The sequence below is a fragment of the Eubalaena glacialis genome, chromosome 10, assembly GCF_028564815.1.
Source record: "Eubalaena glacialis isolate mEubGla1 chromosome 10, mEubGla1.1.hap2.+ XY, whole genome shotgun sequence".
In the NCBI taxonomy this organism is placed as follows: Eukaryota; Metazoa; Chordata; class Mammalia; order Artiodactyla; family Balaenidae; genus Eubalaena; species Eubalaena glacialis.
The window spans coordinates 49,225,416-49,249,050 of record NC_083725.1 but is presented as its reverse complement, the minus strand read 5'-3'; the positions used below and the strand labels follow the sequence as shown (position 1 = coordinate 49,249,050).

Here is a 23,635-nt window from a genome sequence, read left to right as displayed (position 1 = left end):
GCCACGCTCTTAGAATTATGGTCCATGTGTTCTTTGAAAGACTCTTCCTTCCTCACAGGGTTCTGCCTTGACAGGTACCTCTACCTCTATGATCCATTTCACCCCAGATATTTTTGTTCTAGGTCTCACCTGAGCGGATACTACTAACGAAGCCAAATTAGCATGGAAGTAAGCTCCACATACAGGGGGCACTGAAGTTCTGTTGACTGAGATGAATACATTCATGTTACAGTACTGTTTTAAGGAAAGATTATTTGATTCTCAGTCTCCAGAGGGATATAATCGGGAAACATAGTTTATGATTATGGCTGCCTAGAATAGGTTCTGACTATAAAATTAGGTAACTTAAAACTCGATCTGAATAGAGGAGCCATATACCTTTCAGTTTGCTGTTGAATTACACTGTTAGCAAATTTCCTGTACTATTTATATAACATTATTGTTGCATAATTTTCACTTCATGCAAGACCGTCTATTTGCATAAAAGAAGAAAAAGTCCCCTTAGATAAAGAGAAGAGTTTAAGGTCTTGCTTTCCAGAGGAATGATTTAGAATTGTCTTTAAAACACAACATAAAACAAAACAAAAACCTCATTTTACTAGCACAGTGCAAATCATTTTTATAATATGCACTGAAATTGTTTTTTCCCTGACGAATTGTCCTTAGAGTTTAAAAGAATCTTACCATCATATAGGCATGTGCTCTGCATGAAAGTGGTGAACTATTTTTAAGTACAGATCTTTAATTGTTCGTTGATAATTTCATTTTGCTGTGGCATAAAGATCTAAGATTTTGGATTTAAAAACTCTATAAGGTGGGAATAAAAGTTGCTCAGGAATAATGTTAACTAGTTGTTAGAAGCATTTAAAATCTTTCAGGGACTTTATTTATTTTGTATTGGGGTATATTTGTTTTACAATGTTGTGTTAGTTTCAACTGTACAGCGAAATGAAGTAGAGTTCCCTGTGCTACACAGCAGGTTCTCATTAGTTATCTATTTTATACATATTAGTTAGTGTATATAGGTCAATCCCAATTTAAGGGACTTTATAATACAATTAAAATAGGGGCTCTGGTTCAAATACGATTTTGGTATAAAGCTGACATCGAGTTCTCTGTTCTAAGACAGTCCTGTGTTGCTCTGTCACTATTATTTGGGTTTAAAGTCATAATTACAGGCCAAGGCCATGCCCCAGATTCCACACTAGCCATTCTTTATTTAAAAAGTCCCCAAATGGGACAAAGATTCTTCCTGAGACTGAGATAGTATCCTTAGCTCAAAAAGGTGAAGAAATAATAAGTTGTCCCGTCTCAAAAGCCTGTTTTCCTCTAATTATCACAAGTCCATCTGAGGAAGCCTCATCAGAAGGCTCCAAGGAGGCACCTGCCTGGCCACTCCCACAGTCAAGGGATTGGGTTCAAGATTTACTTTCAGAGAGGAGAGGAGTTGGATTTTCCTAAGGTGATCTGAGAAATTGAGAGTTATAACTGGAAGTGGGAAAAGTTGAAATTCAAAAGTAAACGGCTATCCACCAAGCATATACATCAGTGGATTATTAGACTATTTTGAAAATAATAAGCAACGGAGTGAGAGACTTCCCAGTCACGTGTGCTTTTCTCACGCACACCTGCACATCTCAGTTTGGCACAATGCGAGCCCAAGGGGTGGGTTAGCAGATCGTATAGTCACGTCAATACACCAATTGAACCAGATATCTCTTTTAAAAATATCACATTTTAATATAAAAAGCTATACTATAAATTACTACATAGTAAATTCAATACTCTGAAAAAATACCACCCTGGAAAACCGCATCAGAATTTCAAGTTTGCATTAGCTGAAGTTCACAGCAAACTCGCTGTACAATGGATTTCACAACCTGGAAGGCTGTGCGTGCTGCATCTTGGCAGGTGCTTTGGCACCTTCAAAGTCAACTTTTCTAGGCTGATTCAGTGAGGTTCATAAATATATTGTTTTGCTTTTGTTTATAGTTCCAAGTCAACTGATTTTCCTGATTAGTGATGAGACAGATCGATGCTGAGCTAATAAGAAACCTTGCTAGGAAAGAGATCTAGTAAAGGCACTAATATTTCCATAACCCAACTCCAACTACCTACATTTCCGGGGGGTTGGGGGGAACACAAAAAACAAAAACTAAGTGGCCTTTTTAGTTACTTAAATCTTGTTTCCCCTTTTGGTCTAAAGCTCATATGGTGTTCTGTGAGAATTTCTCCTCCTTTTCAATATATAAAAATCATTTTTTATCCTGTAATACAGGTCACCTGCACAAAAACATAGGGATATTAACTGAAAGAATTCTAGTTAAAAAAAAAAAGAAAAAAGAAAGTCAAGAGTAAAGGATATCCTCAACTTGAAAGTTCTAAAATTAGGGAAGTCAAATGGACATACATGTTGTCATTCGTATTTTGCCATTCCCCTAAAGACTTTCTTCGTAGTTAACACATATCTATATAATGTGATATGGCATAAAATCAACATATGGTATATGCAATAAACAAAACAGACTAGATCTGACACGAGTTCTTTGAATAATCTCTTTAAATAAACCACCCTGTCTTAAAAAAAATTAGCAATTCTTTTCCTCACGTGGAAGATTTCAAACAAAATCCTGGAATCTAAAAATGCAGAACTATCTCATATTCATAGGTTTACAGTCATCTTTCTATTTTCTTATCTAGAACAAAGCCTAAAAGAAAGCAACCTAATGGATTGTACCAGAAAAGGATGATAAATGGAAGGGGAAAATGACTGAACAGAACACTAGTCCACAATTCTTTCATGAGAGAAAAAAAGTAAGTCCTAGATAACAAGTAAGTCTAAAATGAAATCTTTGTGGGAACTCTAATGGAAAATTTTAACTATCTTTTTCACTATGAAAAAATGGATCTGTTTTAAAACAATTAGCATGTTTGTGTAAAATTCAAGTCACCCTTAGTTAACCAAAAAGTGTTTAAGCAGTGCAGTCGTGTCCTACTGGATAGCTGTAAGCATCTCTTTAGGCACTTCACTGGTTCATTAACATAATATAAATTAAAGCTATAAACACATAACGTTGTGCTCTGTGAAGATAATCTAATCAAGCAACATAAACCAATGCAAAAATGTGACTTTTGGGATGCTTTTTCTTCCCTTAAGACTTGAGATCTTTTTTTAACCAGTTGTCCAAAGAGATTTTTCTGGGGAAGGGGATGCTTTGGCATTATGAAAGGAACATTGTTCAACCCCAGGAAGGCAAAAGCCTTGGGCGATAAAGAAATCTGAACCAAATTTCTTTATGGCTCTCTGTTAAAAGGACACTTCTGCAGTGACATAATAGGGGGAAAGTCTGTTGAGTATTTTTTTTTAACATATTGCACTCTTTTGTTGCTGTCGTTCAATCACATTAATGCATAGAAACACAATTTTTACCTTTGAATAATAAACTGTTTAACCTATCATAAGAAAAACCATGGAAAATAAGTTCTAACAGCCTAACAGGAAAAAATATAGGTATATTAACCTTCTTCCGCTTACTGCAATATAGAAAACACTATGAGAAAAGAAAAATGTGCAAAGAAAATTTTTGGTCAGTCTTATGTGGGTACATGTTTATATGTGCCAACTAAATGAACTGCAAGTAGCCCTGCAAGCACTGATTATTTCTGATGACTGAGGATTACTGTCAGTGATAGAAAGGATTGTGCATAATTCCACTTTTAATATATACATCTGATATGGAAAACGGAAACTTCTGTTTCAGAAGAGAAAGAAACTAGCTGAATTTGGCATTTCAGTAGCATGCTATAGAATTCATCATGATCAATTTCACATTCAATTATGGACAATGGCTGTATCACATTTCATGTTATCGCCAATAGCAGTAAAAAAAAACAAACAAATAAACAAACAAACAAAAAAATAAACAGTGCCTGACAAATAATCTCCTGGGGACACAGATGAGTGTCCTGTGAGCAGCTTAGTTCAACAGCGCATGCTTCTCCTCCACCAGATTTAGGACACAACATTAAAATTCTAGAATGGCCAGAGGAGGTCATTCATTGCTGAATTCCGATATCTGAAAAACAATTGCTCGAGCAGATTGTAAGCGCTTTTCCATATTATAAAAAAAAAAAAAAAAAAAAGGAAAGAACAAAAATACACATACACACAAACCCCAAAGCACTGAAGTTAAGCATTAACAAACCAGGTTCATGACTTATGATCAGTATCCAAAAACCCAACTATAAACAATGCCAAGTAGTGCTCCTCAGTATTATTTTTGCAATTGTTAGTCATGTTAAGCATCAAGAAAAAGAAAATAACATCATTGCACATTACAGCCGCCCCCAAAAAAACGGCTAAAACTTTGACACTAGAGAATTGGATAATGTTTGATGCTACATCACAAACAGCTTCTGATGTATATCCTATGTGAAAAGGTCTTTACACATATATGACATTTTCCCTGGATGATGTTTCAGGTCAAATGCCGAGTTATGGCACGAAGAGCATAGAGAAGCTCAGCTTGCATCCGTGCTTCCATGAGAAGTAAATTTACGTGAACCTAGAAACGAAAGTGTTACCAATTTAGTGACCATTGTAAACAACTGAAAAAACTTTAATTTTTTTTTTCATATATCAGACATTCATAAATGTTTTTCATGGGTATTACAGACACATATACAAACACACATGCCTGGGCATATTTATGTGTGTACATGATGTAATACGCATAAGAAAACTGCGTTTATAAAAAAAAAAGTGAGCAGTAAAAATGACCCCTAAAGTCTTAAAAAGTCCAATAATTTTGTTAGGATCGATGTTATGTAAAGCCAGTCAATCTTTTGGGTTATAAAATAAAACTAATTTTTACAAATCACAATTTTCCTACAAATTATACTTTCTTCCAGTTGTAAAATTTTATATGGCTAAAACTCAGTGCCACGTTTCTTATAGCCTATGCTTATTCCTTGGAGAGCTTTTAAAAACATTTCTTACTATTTACAGGCATACCTCGTTTTATCATGCTTTGCTTTATGGCACTTTACAGATACTGTGTTTTTTACAAACTGAAGGTTTGTGGCAACGCTGCACCAAGCAAGTCTATCGGTGTCATTTTTCCAACAGTGTTTGCTCGCTTTGTGTCTCTGTGTCACATTTGGGAATCCTCACAACATTTCAAACCCTCCACCAGCAAAAAGATTATGACTCACTGAAGGTTCACATGATGGTTAGCACTTTTTAGTGACAAAGTATTTTTTTAAATTAAGGTAGGTACACTGTTTTTTAAGACATAATGCTACTATACACTTAATAGACTACAATATAGTGTAAACATAACTTTTATATGCCCTGGGAAATCAAAAATTCATGTGACTCCCTTTATTGTGATATTCACTTTAGTGCAGTGGTCTGGAACCAAACCCATAATATCTTTGAGGTATGCCTGTACTTGGGAGATATTAAAGTGAAAATGTAAAGCTTAAAGCAGTTTGGAATTAGTGTCTGGTACTCAGATATGCATAGCTTGCCTAGAGTCTTTCAGATACAGCTGTGAACAAGCACCTAACTTTTTTGGGGGGGATACAGCTCATCCGATAGGTTAAATTATATACCCACATATTTTCAAAAATATGTTGTGATATATTTAGATTATTTTGATATCTTTCTATAGGTTAGATGTATTGTTGGATCTATTCTCTTGATGAGTAAGGAGAATTTCTAGATACCACCTAGTAAAGGGAGAAAATCTAATGCAAACATATAAGCAGAGCATAGCGATCCATCTCGGAGAGATGCTGGAGGCAAATGGGTATTTATTTATCTGATGTGTGATCGGCTCTAAGACTTCAACAAAGTCTGCTAGGGATTGAGGTCATAACATTCTTTACCAAAGTCATATGGTTATGGAGTGAATATTAGGACCCTAAAAAGGTTTTCTTACTCTCAAGCTTAGAAACTGTGATATAAATGGAAGATTCGTGGACTTTAAGGTCAAAGACCTAGGATTTATAGCCATACTTATACTGTACTAGTATATTGGTAAAGATCCTTAACATTTATTAGGTCTTAAATAAGGATTCCTATATATTTCAATCCAAAGAAATATCCTCATATAATAACATATTTGGCTCAAAAGATCCAAATCCATTATATTGTCAAAATACCAAATTACCAAATTGGAATGAGAAACCCTTGTTCTAAGAGGTTAACTGTAATGGCTAGAGTGAAAGAATCTCTAAATGGATATGCCTTCTGGGCATACAATAATATACAATTATAGCTCACACAACATCTCTGAAGGTTTGATTTTTACTAGTAGGATGGTGGACAGTTTCCCAAATGTACTTTTAAAATATCAATATTCAGATCCAATCTTTCAAAGGCTAATGTTAAACTTTTTATACAGCATACTGGACAAAACACATAACCAAAATTTAGTTAATACTCAATAAACCCTAATTTAAAATCACTGAAAGAAAAACAGATGGCCAGATGATGCCACTTCCATTTCTTTGATGGAGCTAATTTATTAATATTTTCATGTATAATTTTTTCATAATCGTTACTTCTTATATTGAATATTGGTCTACGGTAAAAGGTTTAGTCACGAAACACACCTTTTCTGAGTGTTTGAACTGACGCCAGTAACTATCATACATGCGCTTGGTAGTCCTCTCAGGATAGCAGGTCACTGTCTTAATGTAAACCTTCAGGCTTCGTTCAAGTAATTGATTAACTTCTCCATAATCATAGTCATCATACCTATAAGCAATATGACAACAAGATTTAGAATGACAGAATCAAAATTTCTGATTTCTAAAATTATACCAAGACACAATCATTATCTAGTAATTAAATAACAAAAGCTCATTCGTTAATTCACCTAACAAATAGTTACTGAGTGTCTATTATGTGCCACCATGTTACTTCCCTAGGCACTGGTGATGAACAAAATAGACAAAAATCACTGGACCCGTGGAATTTAAATTCTACTGGAGAAAAAAGAAAGAAATGAAAAAGAAAACCATACAATGTATCAGATAGTGATAACTGCTATGGAGATAAAATGCAACTGGAGGCTGGGAGGGGAATTGTGATTTTAGATAGAGTGGGCAGGAAGGCTTCTCTGAGATGCTGACATTTGAGCCCTAAGGCAGGAGTCTAGGGCTTCCCATTTCAAGGAAGAGAGGATAATCAATTGCGTCCAATGCTACTGACTAGTCAAAGAAGATGCTACTGAGAACTGACCATGGCAAGGTGCTATGCAGAGGTCACGGACAACCTCAGTAAGAGCAGCTTTGTTGACATAACAGGAGTAAAAGCCTGATACTGCAGTCGGTTCACAAGAGAATGGGAGATGAGAAAATGGTGACAGTAGACATACAAAGCTTTTTCAAAGAGATTTGCTGTGCTTGGGAGCAGAAACATGAGGCAACAGCCAGAGGGAAAAGAAGGATGAAGAAAGGATTTTTTTTTTTGAGATGATGAGAGAAATAATAGCATGTTTATATACTGATGGGAAAGATCTGATTAAGAGAGTAAAGTTGATTATGCAGGAGGGAGAAGGGAGAATTGCTAGAACAGTGATCTTTTGAAGATGAGAGGAGATGGGATTCTATGCCCAAGAGCATAGGAGTGTAGACGGTTCATCCATAATATGAGAGAAGAAAGAGCAAACAGGCACAGAGGCAGATACAAGGGTAAATGTAGGAGTGGGAGCTTGTGGGATTTCTCTTCTATATTTTCTGTTACTTTCTAACCCAAACATAATGCTTAGTTTAAAAAAAAAAAAGCCTCCAGTATTTTATATAAACTTTATTTAGTAGCATTCAACAGAGAAATATAATCACCATAATATTTGTTATTTATTGTCTTGAATATAATAAATATTTATTGCAACTGAATTAAAATCTATTAGTGTTTATTTTTCTTAATTAGGTTGGTATAATATCTGTTTTAAAGTGTGATGATTCTTTCTAGAATGGTAAATGGGCAAATAGCAGATTTATTATTTACCATTGTAATAGTGTCCTTTAGGTGGACTATTTCATTATTAGTTGATTTTTCAGGAAATTTGGGATTTTTTAAAAAGTTATAGAAACCACGTTGCTTAACAAATTGAATTTTAATTCCATTCCATAAAGGCTTTCTGATACTATATCAGAAAGGATATAGTATAGAGTCAACTGAATGTATTCATTCAGTTGACTGAAGGGGATTTTCTCTTTCTGCAAATCCCTCTCCATAAAAGTCTTCAAAACCCAGCTCAAAAAGGATGTTCTCCAAAAGAGCTTTCCTGATTAGACCATTCAGTCTCATTCACTCATTGACTCCCTGTCCTCTCAATTCTAATTTTCTAAATTTAGAGACCACTAATTTATATTGACTTACAGTTTCGTTTCAGTGTTCTTACGTGAGCTTTATGAGGGAGGACTCTACCCTAGTTTTATTTATGCCTTAATTACTATTCCTCCAAAAACTAACCAACCAACCAACCAGCACTTCTTATTGCTATCTAAAGGGACATAATACATACATTTTTAAATGTCCAGTTCGTCCAGTAAGGATTCTCAAATTGAGTAATTCTCTCCTATCCCCAATGATTACTGATAGTCTTTTCCCTCCTTAGTAGATTCTAACTACTATAGTTATATATGCATGTTAAGATTCGTAACAGTTAAACAAAGAAAAATGCTTCTCTATAAAACAGAATTAATTTTTAAAAATCAGAAGTCCACATGTAATATTTTCTCCCCAGAAGCATATACTCCTCAATGGGACAGAAGTAAGACGCATGCCAGAATTTTCACTTCGAAACATATAAAACTGTCTCCATGATGACCATACCTGATTCCGAACATACAGTGAACGTAGTTAAATAAAGCTCTGCGCAGCATGGTTGTGTCAACATCCTCATGGGTGGCCATAGTGTTATAGGTGAGATTGTAGACCATGCGGAACTTCTCATCAAGAAGATGTCCAATGTCAGAATAAAGTCTGTTCACCAGGGAGAACCCATGATTTTCCCAGGTATAGTCCTAAAAAAATAAAATGTATCTCCAATTACAAAACGGTCACTCTCCATTTAAAGTCTACGTTTTTAAGTATACCTACTGAAGCAAGTTAAGTGGAGATATTTCAAAGTCCGTAATTCTTTCACTAATTCCAAGTTTGTAGCTTTACCAAGAACGCTTCACATCAGTTTGTAGATGGGAGTGCTGTGCTGTTTCCTCGGTGGGTCCAGGGTTTGGCACACTGGTGATGAACTCTGTTTACCTCCTGTGGTCAAGTACTGTGCAAACTATTCCCTCATTTGGAAGGACCCCAGAAGACCTTGGAATATTCCTATGTGACTAAACCTACTCAGTGACACGGATGGTTAGCAGATCATATGAAGCAAGCATGGAGAAGTCTGTCTTTATTCACACTCATACTCTTTTTATGAACCACATCACTACTATGGCTCTTTTCTAGGGCTGGGGAGGGGGTGGCCCTTAAGCTCGTAACTACTGATGTATATGATCTTATTACAAAATGCCTTTTTATTATAAATGTTAACATATCACTCGATTTCCTCCCTGCCCTCTCCAAAAAAGGACATTATACAACTATCATGTAATAATGCAAGTAACTGAATAAAGCAGTTTCCTTTTGCCTTCTAAGGGGGTTAATGTTGAAATAATAATCCATCAACTGGGACATCAAATTAGACAAGGATGAAAACTAGGTTAAATAAAGATATTTACAGATGCTATCGAAATGCTCTATTAATTTATTTAGAAGTCAACTTATTTACATTTCAACATTTCATAATTAAAATGACAGTATCTCTTCTCCAGTTTCTCTGAATTAAAGGCATCTCATACCTGAGCTCGGAATGTTGGCAAATGCTCCTCTCCTCGTCTGGCAAAGTCTTCATACCCAAAACCAGGGTCTTCGATATATCGTGAGACATCAGATGTTATAATCATGTCATCCTCAAAATCTAAGGACAATAATGAACAATCTAGTGTTAAGGAAACCATACGGAGTTAGAACAAATGAATCAGCTTCACTTTCTTCCACTTTTTCGCTTAGCTTTTCCATGGCTTTCCAAAGTGACAATGTTGACTACATGGCTTAAATTCACATAAAATATCTTTAGCTGAAGTTCTGAATACAACTTCATTACCAAATATTGGCAATCGTAACATTCAGCTGTAGTTACCCAGGCAAAAAATTGACTAAATATCTAAATAGTAGTAGTCAAGGATCAATACAAGTGTTTTACTTATTTAGAAAAGGAAGATAGCACAGGCCTTTGAATATAAAGCTTAAAAAAATTTTTGATCTCTCCAGGGGATGAAGTAGGATGTGGGGAAAGAGAAGGAATGAAGGTGAAAGACCACTTAAAATTGAATTTAATGTTAAGACGAATTTTATTAAAATTAGATGGTGTTTCATCTGGATGTATTCACAGTGAAAGTTAGTTCAATAGAGTTCATTTTTAGCTTACAAAGAGGCATCCAGGGAGAACTGGTAAGGGCTCACAACAGGGAGGAAAGTAGACTTTTGGGTACCACTATTATTCCCTTAGTTGATTTGGGTGCTAGTTAAACAGGAAGGATCAGTTTGTGCGTAAAGTTCATTAAGTTTTACACCTAAGATACATGCGCTTTTCTGGGTACATGAAAACAACAAGGTATACAACATATGAAGTAAACAATGTGCTTCTGAGACTGTGATTAGAATATTATCAAAATGGCATTCAGAAAGACAGAAGACTATAATAATATTTTAAGACAGCTGACTTCTGTATACTTGATAATATTAAAAATTTACCACTGAAAAATTGTAAATGCCCAATGCGTGTTAATTTGGTTTAAAGATAATTCTTTTTTAACTTACTTTTTTTTTCCTAGGTTACTCTGTCTTTATAATTACTCTTTTTCTGATTTCAAACACTAAAAGGGAATGAACAACCTTTATTTACTACCTTCTACTCTAGAAAATGAACACATATTTTTCAAAATAAAACACTAGTTTCTTCCACATAAAGAACAGTATTTTCCTAATAAGTGTTTTAATTAATATTAAATAATTTTAACATTTAATAAACAAATAAATATTAAATAATAGTAATGAAACAATTTTGTGGCATAATAAAAAGTTATAATCCTCAAGTGGACAGCCTTGAGAAGCTTAAAATACAAGTGCAATTACAGTAATTCATCTGAAAGACCTAATAGACTAGTAGTACCTGAATTATCTTTAATCTTTGCTATTCATGAAAATCCTAGCAATTATTCTTTTCTCATGAGTTTTGACCCTTCCTTAGTTCCCTTAGCATGGACTAATTAGGGTGCTTAATATAGGCAGGAAAGCTCAAGTGCCCAGGCTACCCAACCTAGGAAACAGCTTATTAAAATCTTACGTAACTTATTACACATAAAGAGAAGAAACTAGCATTTGTAGAGTACTTACAATATACCAGATACTATGCTATGTACTTAATATCTATTTTTTCATTGTTTCATTAATATGAAAAGAAATATATACTTAAGAAATATATACTTAAGAAATATATACTTAAGAAATAATATGAAAATAAATATATACTTAAGAAATATATACTTAAGAAATAAAACTAACTGTAAGTTACTAATACCATTATCAGTACTGAGTGTCAGTAACGAATACAGTGTGGGTTAGTTTAAGATGATGTGGGAAACTTGTAAACATTAAACTACTTAAACTGATCTGAAGCTTTTAGGTGACTTGCAGTTCTCCCAAGAGAAAGCTCAGGCTTCTTCCCACCCAACCCCACAACCACTGCCCTGTCTCCTTGTGCTCCAGCCTCTGTTCAGATAAATAGAAACACTTAAAAAATGGTGTTTTCAATGCATTATCTCTTAACATGTATGGACGAGGTTATGCTTTCCTTAATTCAGTCCATCACATAATAAATATAAATGAAGCCAAAAATGTAAAATGTAGTAGCAATCACTGAGGCTGCTATGAAAACTAGGAGTCTTGTGGGTTAAACCAAGACCAGTGAGTGATAAATAAGTTCTATAAAATAGTTCCTCTCTTGAAGTGATCTTCCCCCCCACACTGTACAACCAGGTGGTCTCATTTGGCGGACATCGATCCTGGAGTTGACTATTACACAGCTGGCTCCTTTGACTTTGCTCTTAGCTTTTGTTTTGCTCATATATATTTCTAAGTTGTCATAGGAACTTTAAACATTTTAAAATAAACAATAAAGAGTAAAACCAAGTATGATAGAATTTATCCTACAAATAATATCCATCTATTCATTTTCAAATTAGGAGTCAGTCAAGATCTGTTTTCTAGACAATTTTGTCCATAGAAGGAAATGTACAAAGTTCTCTCAAACTACAAATATTTTTTTCCTAAATTTACCTTAAGAAGTTAAATTAAAAAAAAAAAATGTGTCTGATCGACAAATCTAAAACTCTAATCTTAATTTTATCTAAACAAATATTTCAAACTCTGGACTCAAAATATTATTTTACATATTATCTGCATTCTTCTGCTCCTAAGAGGTGGCTACTAATATACTACAGAAAATACTATGTTACAGTAATGGAACACCATTCTAACTTGGAAAAAAAAAAATAACAATAAAAGCTAGTTAACTCTGTTATCAAGCTACAGAATTCTCCCCTTGTAGGACACTTTAAACATTTATTTTCTCCAAGAGGTTTGAAAAACTATTCTTAGAATCTCTGCATGGAATCTGAAATGCTTTTATCACACTGATCAAACCAAGAAACTTGTTATAGGGAAAAATTAATTTCTATTTCCATTTTAAAACGTAGTAAGTCTATAAAAATAACTCAATTAGCCACATACTGAGTCATTTTTCTGTTATCTTTGTGGAACCAGCAAATTTAGTACTGGGAATGGTGAAGAGTTAATAATGAAACAATTTATTTCCTTGAATAATTTTTAAATGATGCAGCCTTTTCTGTTAAAATCAGAACATAATTTTTGGCTAGGGTCTAAGACTTGCTGGTCAAAATTCACTATAGAAGCTAGAAGTCCTTGCTCAAGGGTCCAAGAAAGTAAAGACTGGTCTTCTAAAATATATTTTCAATACTAAAAAAAAAAACCTAAAAGAAATAAAACATTTATATGTCCTTTAAGCTCTAATGGTCTTAGAGAAGCTTTAAAAAATTAATGTCTATGCCATGTTTCACCGCTATTCAGCTCCAAGTATTTTCTAACCATTGTAACTTTTTCTTTCACTCTGTGCTATTTAGAAGTATACTGCTTAATTTCTAAACACTTGAGAAGTTTCCAGTTATTTTTGTTACTGATTTCTAGCTTACTTCCATTATAGTCAAAAGTTATGATCCATGAAATTTTAATCTCAAAATTTGTTGATATTTGTTTTATTAACAGTATATGGTTGACATTGGGAAATTTTCTACGTGCACTTGAAAAAATGGTATATGTTGCAGTTTGGGATATAGTGTTTTATATATGTCAATTAGCTAAAGTGTGCTAAATAAGTTAAATACTCTGGATTTTTGTCTACTTACCCTTTCAGTTATAAAGAGATGTATACTAAAATTTTTCATACATACACACAAAAATTAATGTCTAAAAGCGAATAGATATTACTAACCTTAATACAATTACATTTTAAAATATTGGTTTACCTAGAAGGCTCATTACTTTCCTTCGTCCCATTTGTTTTCCCTGGATGATTTTTATAAATAACCTTTTGATTTTAACTCCCAAATATATGCCGATAACTTCCAAAACTTTATCTTGAGCTTAAAACCCTCTCCTGCTCAACGCTTGCTGCTCCAAGTGTGGTTTGCTGACCAGCAGCACGGGCATCACTTAGAGACGTGATAGAAATGAGGCTTCTCAGGTCCTGGCCCAGATGGACCAAATACAAATCTGCATTTCAACAAGATTCCTCAGTGACTCAAGTGCACATTAAAGTTTGAGAAGCACTGTACTAGATGTCTCCAGACTGGAAGCTTTAGAGACATTGCAACTCAACATGTCCAAAATAGGGCAGGTTACGTGCTCTGTAAGGTTAGAAAGGTCATCATGATAAGGCCTCTACCTATCTAATCAGCTTCCTCCTCACATTACCTACCTCGTGAGTTACGTCCTAATGCAGAACCACTTGCTTCTGCACCTACCATCCTGTTTCCTTACCACTGTGCCTTGGCTCAGGCAGGTATGCTGTTCACCACCAACTCCCCATCCCCCAGCCACCGTCAGACTCCCTTGCACTCAAGTCTCTAAGATTTAGCTTCGAGCCAAGCAGCTGGAGGAAGTCCTCCTCTAGGACCCCTTCTGTCCACACTCCTCCCCCACCACGACTGGGTCCATATACCCTTCACATTCTGCCATGTATTGTAATTATTTCTTTCTCTCCCACTAGCAAGGAGAGCCCCCCAGAGGGCAGGAATCATGCCTTATTTAGCCTGGAAACCTTAGTACCTACCACCTTGCTGAGATTACATAAGGTACAATAAATGTTTGTAGTATGAATAGTAAATCAATAACCAAAACAATAAGCTTCTTTATATTTGGCATTTCCTGCTGGTTAGAAGCTCTGAGAAATTATTACTAAATATACTCAATTTGGTAGATAAAATCTTTCATAAAAAAAAGTCATCAGGGAAATGATAAAAGGGGTTCTTGTTCTTCCTGGTAAAACTTCTGAGAGCTATTGGTCAACGCCATATTTAACAAACAAGTCATGGCCAAATCAATTACCCTCAGGATTTATGAGACTGACTAGCTGTATGACTAGTCACTTTGAAGCCCTCTTTTAAACCAAGGGAACTCTAAAAATAAATGTTATGTAGATTGATGACTTTGAAGGGTTTAAGCTTTCAAAGTCTATTGAGTCTATGCTATTTTAATAACATTTACTATGTGGTGTTCAATATCTTTTCTAGTCATAATTGGAAAGTTTCCCTCCTATTTCAAAGTCTCTCAGAGTATTAGGGAAAAAATGTGTTTTTAAGACTACAGCAAAGAAGCCTAGCTTTTTTTTTTTTTATTTTTAATAAATTTATTTATTTAATTTTTGGCTGTGTTAGGTCTTCGTTTCTGTGCGGGGGCTTTCTCTAGTTGCAGCGAGCGGGGGCCACTCTTCATCGCGGTGCACGGGCCTCTCACTATCGCAGCCTCTCTTGTTGCGGAGCACAGGCTCCAGACGTGCAGGCTCAGTAGTTGTGGCTCACGGGCCCAGTTGCTCCGCGGCATGTGGGATCCTCCCAGACCAGGGCTCGAACCCGTGTCCCCTGCACTGGCAGGCGGATTCTCAACCACTGCACCACCAGGGAAGTCCAGAAGCCTAGCTTTTAATACAGAATGAATTCCTCCAAATTCAATCTAAGAAAATGACCTAAATAATATATTCTTATAAAATTCCAAAGGTTTCTCCAAAGAAATGCAAATGCAAATGCAGTGTAATTTTAGAACTAATCTGGAAAAAAGTGGCAGCGTGAGAACAATCCTCCCACATAACTCCCCACCCACAAAAAAGGCAGAGATATTTCTTACAAATTACATCTGTCGAAACAGAATTTTACTTATCATTAAAAAAAATTACAAAAGTAGGATGGATTAAATATTCCTATCTAACCTTATAAGCAACTGGTCTGCTCTGAAAAACATTTTATCCAGGATAGAATATGAACCACAAAACTGAAGTACCTCTCAACTGAATCTGAAATATATTCAAAGATACACCAACATAAGAGGGGAAGCAATGGCATCAGGGTCAGGTAGAGGAGAACTAAATGAAAGGAACATGGTAGTAAAATCGTTTCGACATATCCATATGGAAAATACTGAAGGTGGTCTGTCAGGGTTCTAAGAACAACTAAAAGGCAAAGACAGTGAAATAAAAAAGCACCTGAATGAGGAAATGAATGAAAAGTATCTCCAGAGACCACAAAAAGACTTTCTTTCTTCTCCTTCTCAAAGCGAGTGGTCATTTCTTCCTGAGATGCCTCTTCATCTTCCCTTTCTTCTTGAAGCCTTTTCATTCTTTCCATTAAGGCCTCTAGCTCACTTAGAGAATCGACGATCTGGAGCCAGAGAAGATAATATTGGGTGTTATTAATATTAAAAGTTGTTCCAGTCAATGTCTCCATCTCCCAATGTCACCTTATGCATAGTGGCACTAGCAGAGTTATTAAGTTCCTAAGTGGGTTTTCCAGTAACTCCAAAGAAAATCATATGACAAAATCAAACATTTTCAGAAGTGTAGTGTTTTTGCTTCAGCTATAAATACAGAAAGGTTATATGAATGGATTTATTTAATCTAGAATTCTAGAATTTGGTATATGTTAAATTACATTATCACTTATTTTGAAAATTGAGGCAGCCTTATGATTTGTAATATGATTTGTAATCTATTTGCTTTAAAACCTTCCTTAAGACAATTCAGAACTTCAGGTACAGGTTAAATTTTTACAGTAATAAAAATTATATGAAATATTTCAAGTACATAATATCCTGTTTAATCAGATAAATTCTCTAGATATTTTTAACGTAGCAAGTTAAAAGGCAAAGTAGTAAAGAAAACAGTTAAGAAAACTAACCCCAAAGTTGCTGCCTGTTAGAGATGCATTCTCTATGTTGTTGTCATTAGCGAGATCACACACACAGAAATTGTTGACTGATATTAGCCTGAATCCATTGGAGATTTCTGGATCTCTTTCTGGATTGATGCCACTACCAAAAACAAAGCTTGCCAAAGCATGATAATGTGCCAGTAGGACCACAGCATGTACCAGTTCGGGCAGAGACCAATTATTTTCTCCAGTTTTGACAAGTTTCTGAAATGAGAAAGCAAATCAGAGTAAAAGTGAAAATCATAGAATGCTACAAAGCAATTTTAGAAAGTATGGAAAATCTATAAAATTTCATATGTCCATTTATAATACTTAAAATTCCCTTTAAAAATGTTTCATATATTAAAGATACAGCTTTGCTCAATGTTACATTAAACCTATCAAACTTAACAGCAGAAATACATCGTGGCTTCTCTGAAATTCCTTATATATACAATGCAACTTCTGCTTCCAAAGCACTTTTACATATTATGCTATTTCAATAAGGTATTTTAGAGAATCCAAGAACACTGAAGCTACTTTAAGTAGGGAAGGGACTTTAAAGCTTCTCTAGCAAAATCATTCATTTTAAGGTTTTAAGGTAGAGACTCTACCTTAAAAATCACATAAAAATTTATTCAGTAAGTTAACTTTTAGTTATCTTCTCTGACGGAGGAAGAACCTATAGCAGATGAGAGAAACTGTAGAATACTAGCTCACATTTGAAAGGACATAAAGAATATCAAAGCACTTTTTTATATGCTATTTTACTGGCTCCTCCAGATGAATGATGGAATCATAAGTGAAGCCATTAAAAGCAGTAATCCCTCCAATACCAATTCCAGCTGTTAATCCGTCAGGGATCCTCTCCCATCCGTCTCTGTCTATCTGTCTGTCTGTCTCTTTCTCAGTGCGTGTGGATGCATGGGGATATGTCCTGCTGTGCCTTCACCCCCCCACCCCACCACAAAAGTAAAACTTTCATTTGTTTCACTTCACAGCTAAAACCCAAAACCAAAAAACTGCTTTTGCCTTACTCTCCATTATTTATCTACATACAAATTTAATATATTACCAAAAGCTCAGGGGAAAAAAGGGAAAATCAATCATATTCTACCACTCTAATGTAACTTTTACATATCTTCTTTTATTTTCATAAGTAGTAGTATATAATCTGAGTATACCTACATTTTTCTCTGCTTTTCAAACTTTTTGAAAAGTGCGATGTTCATGAAGCATGGGCTATATTGTAGCCCAGAACTACATCTCCATTCCCTTACATGTTCAAATTGCTATAACTTTGTTCATATTTTTGTAAACAATCCCTAACAGATAATAAAAGTCTGAGAGTATGCATATTGACAAAAGCTAAGTTTGGTTTAACTGGGCAAACAACTAACAAAACGAGGAAAAAACCAAACCAAACCAAACCAAACCAAGGACATTTCTATGCATTAGAAGCAGGGACTTTAAATACCTAAGGCTTCTACTGATAATGATTTAGATGATGACTCCTACTTATTGAATAGTGACCAAGTGCCAAGGACAGTGCTAAGCATATTATACAACAACCTCACCCTGGAGGCCTTTCACAGACACTCCTTTTGCAGGGCAAGTGCTCCAGTCAATCACAGTTCTCTTTCTTATCTACGTTCTAGTTTCTAGAGGCATGTAAGCATACACACACCAGTTGGCAAATCATTTTTATTTGCATAACCATTTTTTCAAAATCTTAAAATTATGAAATGTTAGAACTAGAAAAGAGTTTAGAACTCATTTAATCTAGGCCCCTCATTTTATAGAAGGGTGAACTACCCAGGCCCACAGAAGTTAACTTACTAAAGGTCACAAACTTGTGGGTAACAGAGTTAAGAGACTAGAACCCAGGTATCTTATCCTGCTAGTGTATTTTCTTTGTTCTACCTACTGCTTGAAAATAGGAATCAACTTTTCTTACAGCTACTCGCTAAAGCACTAGTACAAGCTAATTACTGATTACTTGAAGAGAAATACTCATTTACATTTAAATTAAACCCACTGACTTTCTAAATTTATCTTTCCTACACATATGAATACACTATTTTTTTATTTTTCAAGTTCCTAATATGCAAGTATTTAAAATTAAGTCTTAGGTAAAATACTTAACTAAAAAATTAACTCTTAGTGAGAATCGTTAGTAAACTATTTTTTTTTCCCCGAAAGAAACACTCAGTACCTGAATGTGCTCTTTTGTGATCAGCCAGGGTCGGTGTGCTAACAGCTTGTTTATTTCATTAAGATTTTTCAGTCTTTGTGGTACATATTCCAAACCATTCAACCACTCAGCAATACCTCCTGTCTTTAAAAATTCATCCACATGCATGTTTATTAAGTAAGAACACTGATGTCTAGCTGCAGCCTAAAACACAAAGAAAAAAGTTAGTGGATAATATAGTCATGGTATGGTCTTATTCTACTATTACTAAGCCAATCACTGAGATAGAGTTAATTTTTATAGCTAATAATTCTTTTCTTACAGAATCCTCTTCCTAAAACTTTCATCACAATGCTGTCATAGATTCTTGAATCAATACATAAAGCTGATACTTTATATAAGCAAATGTCACAAGAAGCCAATTACTTCCCATCCAGAAGTGGTACGGGTCAACCTAGAACCCATTTTCTATTTATGTTAAGGAAATACATGTTCATTTCATTATGGTAAATGATATCAACTGTATTCTACTTAAAACGCAATAAAATCTCATTAACTTGTACTGTACCAATTCAGAATGTATGCTAATTTGAGTATTTCTTGTACTCCCTTTGAGATAACTGTGAATCAGCCTTATCTGTGCCCATCCTCCTATCGAGATGAAACTGAAGCTCACTGAACCTTTGTTTCATATGCAAGCCAGAATCAGCCTTGATAAGTTGGTAAGTCCATGCAAAACAGACTTTTCACCTCTCATTTCCTCAGGGCTGCTTCTCAGTTAAACAGTACTGTTTTATTCTATTTTCTACATCTTATTTCTCTCTTCATTGGTGACCATTCTAAGTTGGCTTTCGGCCTCACTGTCATCAAAACCTTAAGCTGAGTAATCTTTGTCAAGTTCATCATTTAACAAAACACAGGATGCAGCCCTTTTTTGTTGTTTAAAACTTCAGTGAGAGCATAAACAAATTAAACTGGATAAAAACGAACTCTTGGCTGGCTCTGTTCACTCTGTCAGCCCAGCCGTTCCACTAACCTCTCCAAATATATAGCACTGGCATCTTGTCTTCTTCTTCTTTTCTCCAGCAACAGTCCAACTGTAGCACTGCTTCTACACTTCTTACTCCTGCTGCCTATCATCCCAATTTATAATTCTCCCCACCCCCCAAACATTAGCTAACTAGTTTGTACCAAGTATTAAACTTAGAAGTATTAGAGTTCACTTAAGAATTCTTCTCTTATCCAGAGCCTCCTTTGGTGCTGACGGATACTTTCCTCTTATTTGGCCAAATTAGTGATGTTCATCTTGTAAAGAATGACTAAAATGGCACAACCAACCTGTTTTATATTAATAATAAAAGAAAGCTATCAGGAGCAAAAACAAAACTTGTGGGCTACTAGAGATATTACTTTGGACCCTACAAGCATCTTTAATCACAAGAGATTAAACATGGAAAATTACTTTACTAATAATTAAATGAGAAACATTCAGTACATCAAGTGGCTTAAAGCATTCAAAATGTATCCAATGGACTTGGGATCCAAAAGTCCACAGGCTTTTTCAGTTCTTCTCTACCTAATTATACTTATTATATGTGCACACACATATAATACTAGGAGGGAGAGGGACCAAGTGAGGATGATGTCACGTGAACACAGCGCACCATGATGGCGATGTAGTGCCGGTGCGGTAGAGGAAGGGGGCCGTCCATGCGCAGCATGTAGAACTGGCTCCTCAGGAAGGACTCCAGGTACTGCGTGTGCAGACTCATGACCTGGGTGATGTTGTCCAGGCGACCGGATGTAGAGTATTCTTCCACAAGAAAGTTAGTACGTTCATCCACTGTGTTTGCTTGGACAACCTTCCAATCAAGAAACAAAACAATATCATGATTTTTGTAAACACACCCTTGGTTTACATACATTATGCCACGATTGAAGCAAATGAATGTTCTTTTTATATGAACAGACACTGAAATTAGGTAGTTGCTCATATTAGAAACAGAAATGAAAAAGAAAGCCCATGCATTTTTGGCTCTGGGACCACAATTTATTAAACAACAAATGTGAAATTATCAAACATTATACACACAGCTATGAAATTGGAGAAAAGAAGCTCCCATCTGCTTTGCCAGGCACATAAGGCGAAATTGGGGAGGCAAAAGCACTGGCATTTGATTACATATATTTACAATTTTATCTCAATAGCTTATGAAGATACTTAATCATTAATCACTATATCTGAAGACAAGTATTTTCAGACTGATCCTTTGCTTGTTTTCATTATTCAACATAAAAAAAGCTTTCTGCAGTCTTTTTAGGGACAAAGAAAAATATGATAATTTGTAGGAAAGTGTTAATTGAAAAATTAATAAGGACACTAGAATTCCTATTTTGAGCCTATCATATTAATTACTAAAAACAAGGTAAATTATTACAATGAACATGCTGCATTGGAGAGAATCAAAAGAGCTTTCTCAAAAATAGATTATTTACATATAGCTTTATAAACAGTGACAGCTCGGGCGTCATACCAAGAATTGGCTCCGAAGGTGTTAAGAGCTTATTAGCACCTCTTAGAAGGACCCTGCTCTGTGGGAATTAATGGACATCAGATGTGTATTTCTCAGATTGGTTCATTATTTATTGGTATTTTAGAATTAGAGTTCTAGAACTAAGAAGAATGTGTCCCTTATTTTAGATAAGGAAACACACTCAAGATTAAATTCAACTCATACAGCTATTTAATAGCAGAGACCGGTCTAAAATCTAATCTCCTAAAGTCCAGACTCATGGTCTTTCCAAAGATCCACACTGCTCTTAAGAAATTCTGTTTACTTTTCAGGGCTGGCTTCACAGTCTCTTCTGAAAATAAGTACAAATTATACAAAGACACTACTGACTGAGGAAAATTTAATCCCAAAGGAAATGTAATGTGTAAAAAGTGTAAGTTGTGAGGAAATGTTAATTACAATGGTGTAAAAAAGAGGCAATTCCACTTTGGCTCATTATAAAACCAAATATATTTCCATTTGCCCATTTCCTCCCATTTTGTCAACTACAGGGAACCAAGATGATAGTTAAAAATATGATAGGATCAAGATAAACTATATATAATTAGGGACAGAATATTTGTTGTTTTTGTTTTGTTTTCCAGCAGCAGATTCTTCTGTTTAACTGATGCCTAAAATACATGAATAGATTCATATGATGCAACAGAGCCTGAAAACAGCAGCTGCTTCTGCAAACCAGATTGTCTTCAAATACATACTGTGTAAATGGCTGTGTTTCAGGAAGTCTTTATATATATATATGAGGCAATCACTCCGCTAAGAGCAGCCCTGTGCTCTATGAGGGAAATAGGACAAGCACAGCAGTTTCTCTAATGCATGGTCACCACCTAGATCAGCCACAGTCACTGAGCTCCTGAAACATTATTGTTAACTTTGGAGTTTCATGTAAGTGGTAAGGTCACTAAAAAGGCAAATGAACATGATGGAATTGCTGACTCTGGCAATGGCCTGGCATGTATTATTATTCAAATTCTACTCATCCCTTCTTTTAAGCATTGCCTGAAATATAATAGGTACTCTAAAAATATGTGTTGACTAATTTCTGAACAATAAAGGAATAATGCTGGTGCTTTAAGATAAATGATATCTTTGCAGCCCATAGTAAATCAGTATATATAACCATAGTTAATATGAATTAATAACTCCTTGAAGCAGAGAAAAACTCATTTAGTGGTCCTTAAACTTTTCTTAGCCCAAGTATAACTTAGAGGCATCTAGGAATCTACAGGTCCTAAATATTGCTGTGATCTTTCATAGAGATATATACCCATTAAATAGGTACACAAATCTTGTATTGATTATAATCTCCTTTGTGTCATTTTACATCCTTTCTTTCAACATTTACTATCTTAACTTCCCACCCTCATCAAAAGTGCAGCTTGGAGTGGAGATTCTGTGACATTCTGTCCCACCAGAGACTTAGAACCAAATGAAAAGATTAACTGCTAGTGATATAATATCATGTTTTCTTCAACAGGTTTAGTTGGGAAACTCACTTTTTCATTTCAAAATGTCTTTTCTTAACATTTATGTAACCTACAATCACCATGAAACACTAGCCATTTTAAAACCTTAAACCTTCAAAATAATATTGTTTTGTTATTGTTAGCAGCTTTGTTCAGAAAAGTTATATTTGAAATCAAATATGGTAAAATTTATATTATTCTAACCTTGCAGTACTACCTAACTCCAAAATAAGAAGGCAGATTATTACACACACAGTCTTTTAAGTGAAGTTGAAAAGAAAATACCTCTGTGGTTTTCTGACATATAAATAAGAAATAAGAGCAAAACACATGTTTACTTCCATATTAAAAAAATGGAGATATTCTTTGAAATAGTTAAGCTATTTTTTAAATCACACTTTATGTATATTAAGACAGATCAACTTACTTCCTTCTCTGGAATAAAGGCACTTGGTCCTCTTGTCAAGGGTTGAGATACTCTGATTCTTTTATCCTATTTTTAAAAGAAAAGTTTTACGTATTAATGATAACTTTCTATGAAAAGTTAAATTGGTGCAAATTGACTGCTAAGGTACTAAAATAAATGGAATAAATAAATAGAATTACATAAAATCAGAGTAAGTGTTAGGTCTTGGTTCCCACCCACCCCCCCCCCCCAATTGCAAAACACAAACAACAACAACAAAAACCCCATATGGCCATTGTATGAACAAGATAATGGGACAGACAAGCTCTTACCACAGTGCTGGGTACCCAGTAGGCTCCCCAAATGTCATTTCCCTCAGTCACACTCT

At 35.0% G+C, this 23,635-nt stretch overlaps 1 protein-coding gene across 2 annotated transcripts in view; it reads right to left on the bottom strand.

The window, feature by feature from the left end:
• Positions 1 to 611: 611 nt before the first annotated feature.
• The window catches only part of SESN3 (sestrin 3), a 69,287-nt gene continuing 46,263 nt past the window's right edge, over positions 612 to 23,635 (bottom strand). For both annotated transcript variants that reach the window (XM_061204035.1, XM_061204036.1), the window contains exons 2-10: positions 23,269 to 23,334; positions 20,467 to 20,664; positions 18,824 to 19,006; positions 16,597 to 16,833; positions 15,906 to 16,080; positions 9,871 to 9,989; positions 8,852 to 9,042; positions 6,622 to 6,766; positions 612 to 4,565 (exon numbers count right to left, since the gene is read on the bottom strand). In XM_061204035.1, the coding sequence (XP_061060018.1) occupies positions 4,479 to 4,565; positions 6,622 to 6,766; positions 8,852 to 9,042; positions 9,871 to 9,989; positions 15,906 to 16,080; positions 16,597 to 16,833; positions 18,824 to 19,006; positions 20,467 to 20,664; positions 23,269 to 23,334 (1,401 nt within the window). In that variant the 3' untranslated portion in view covers positions 612 to 4,478. The remainder of the gene's footprint in view (positions 4,566 to 6,621; positions 6,767 to 8,851; positions 9,043 to 9,870; positions 9,990 to 15,905; positions 16,081 to 16,596; positions 16,834 to 18,823; positions 19,007 to 20,466; positions 20,665 to 23,268; positions 23,335 to 23,635) is intronic.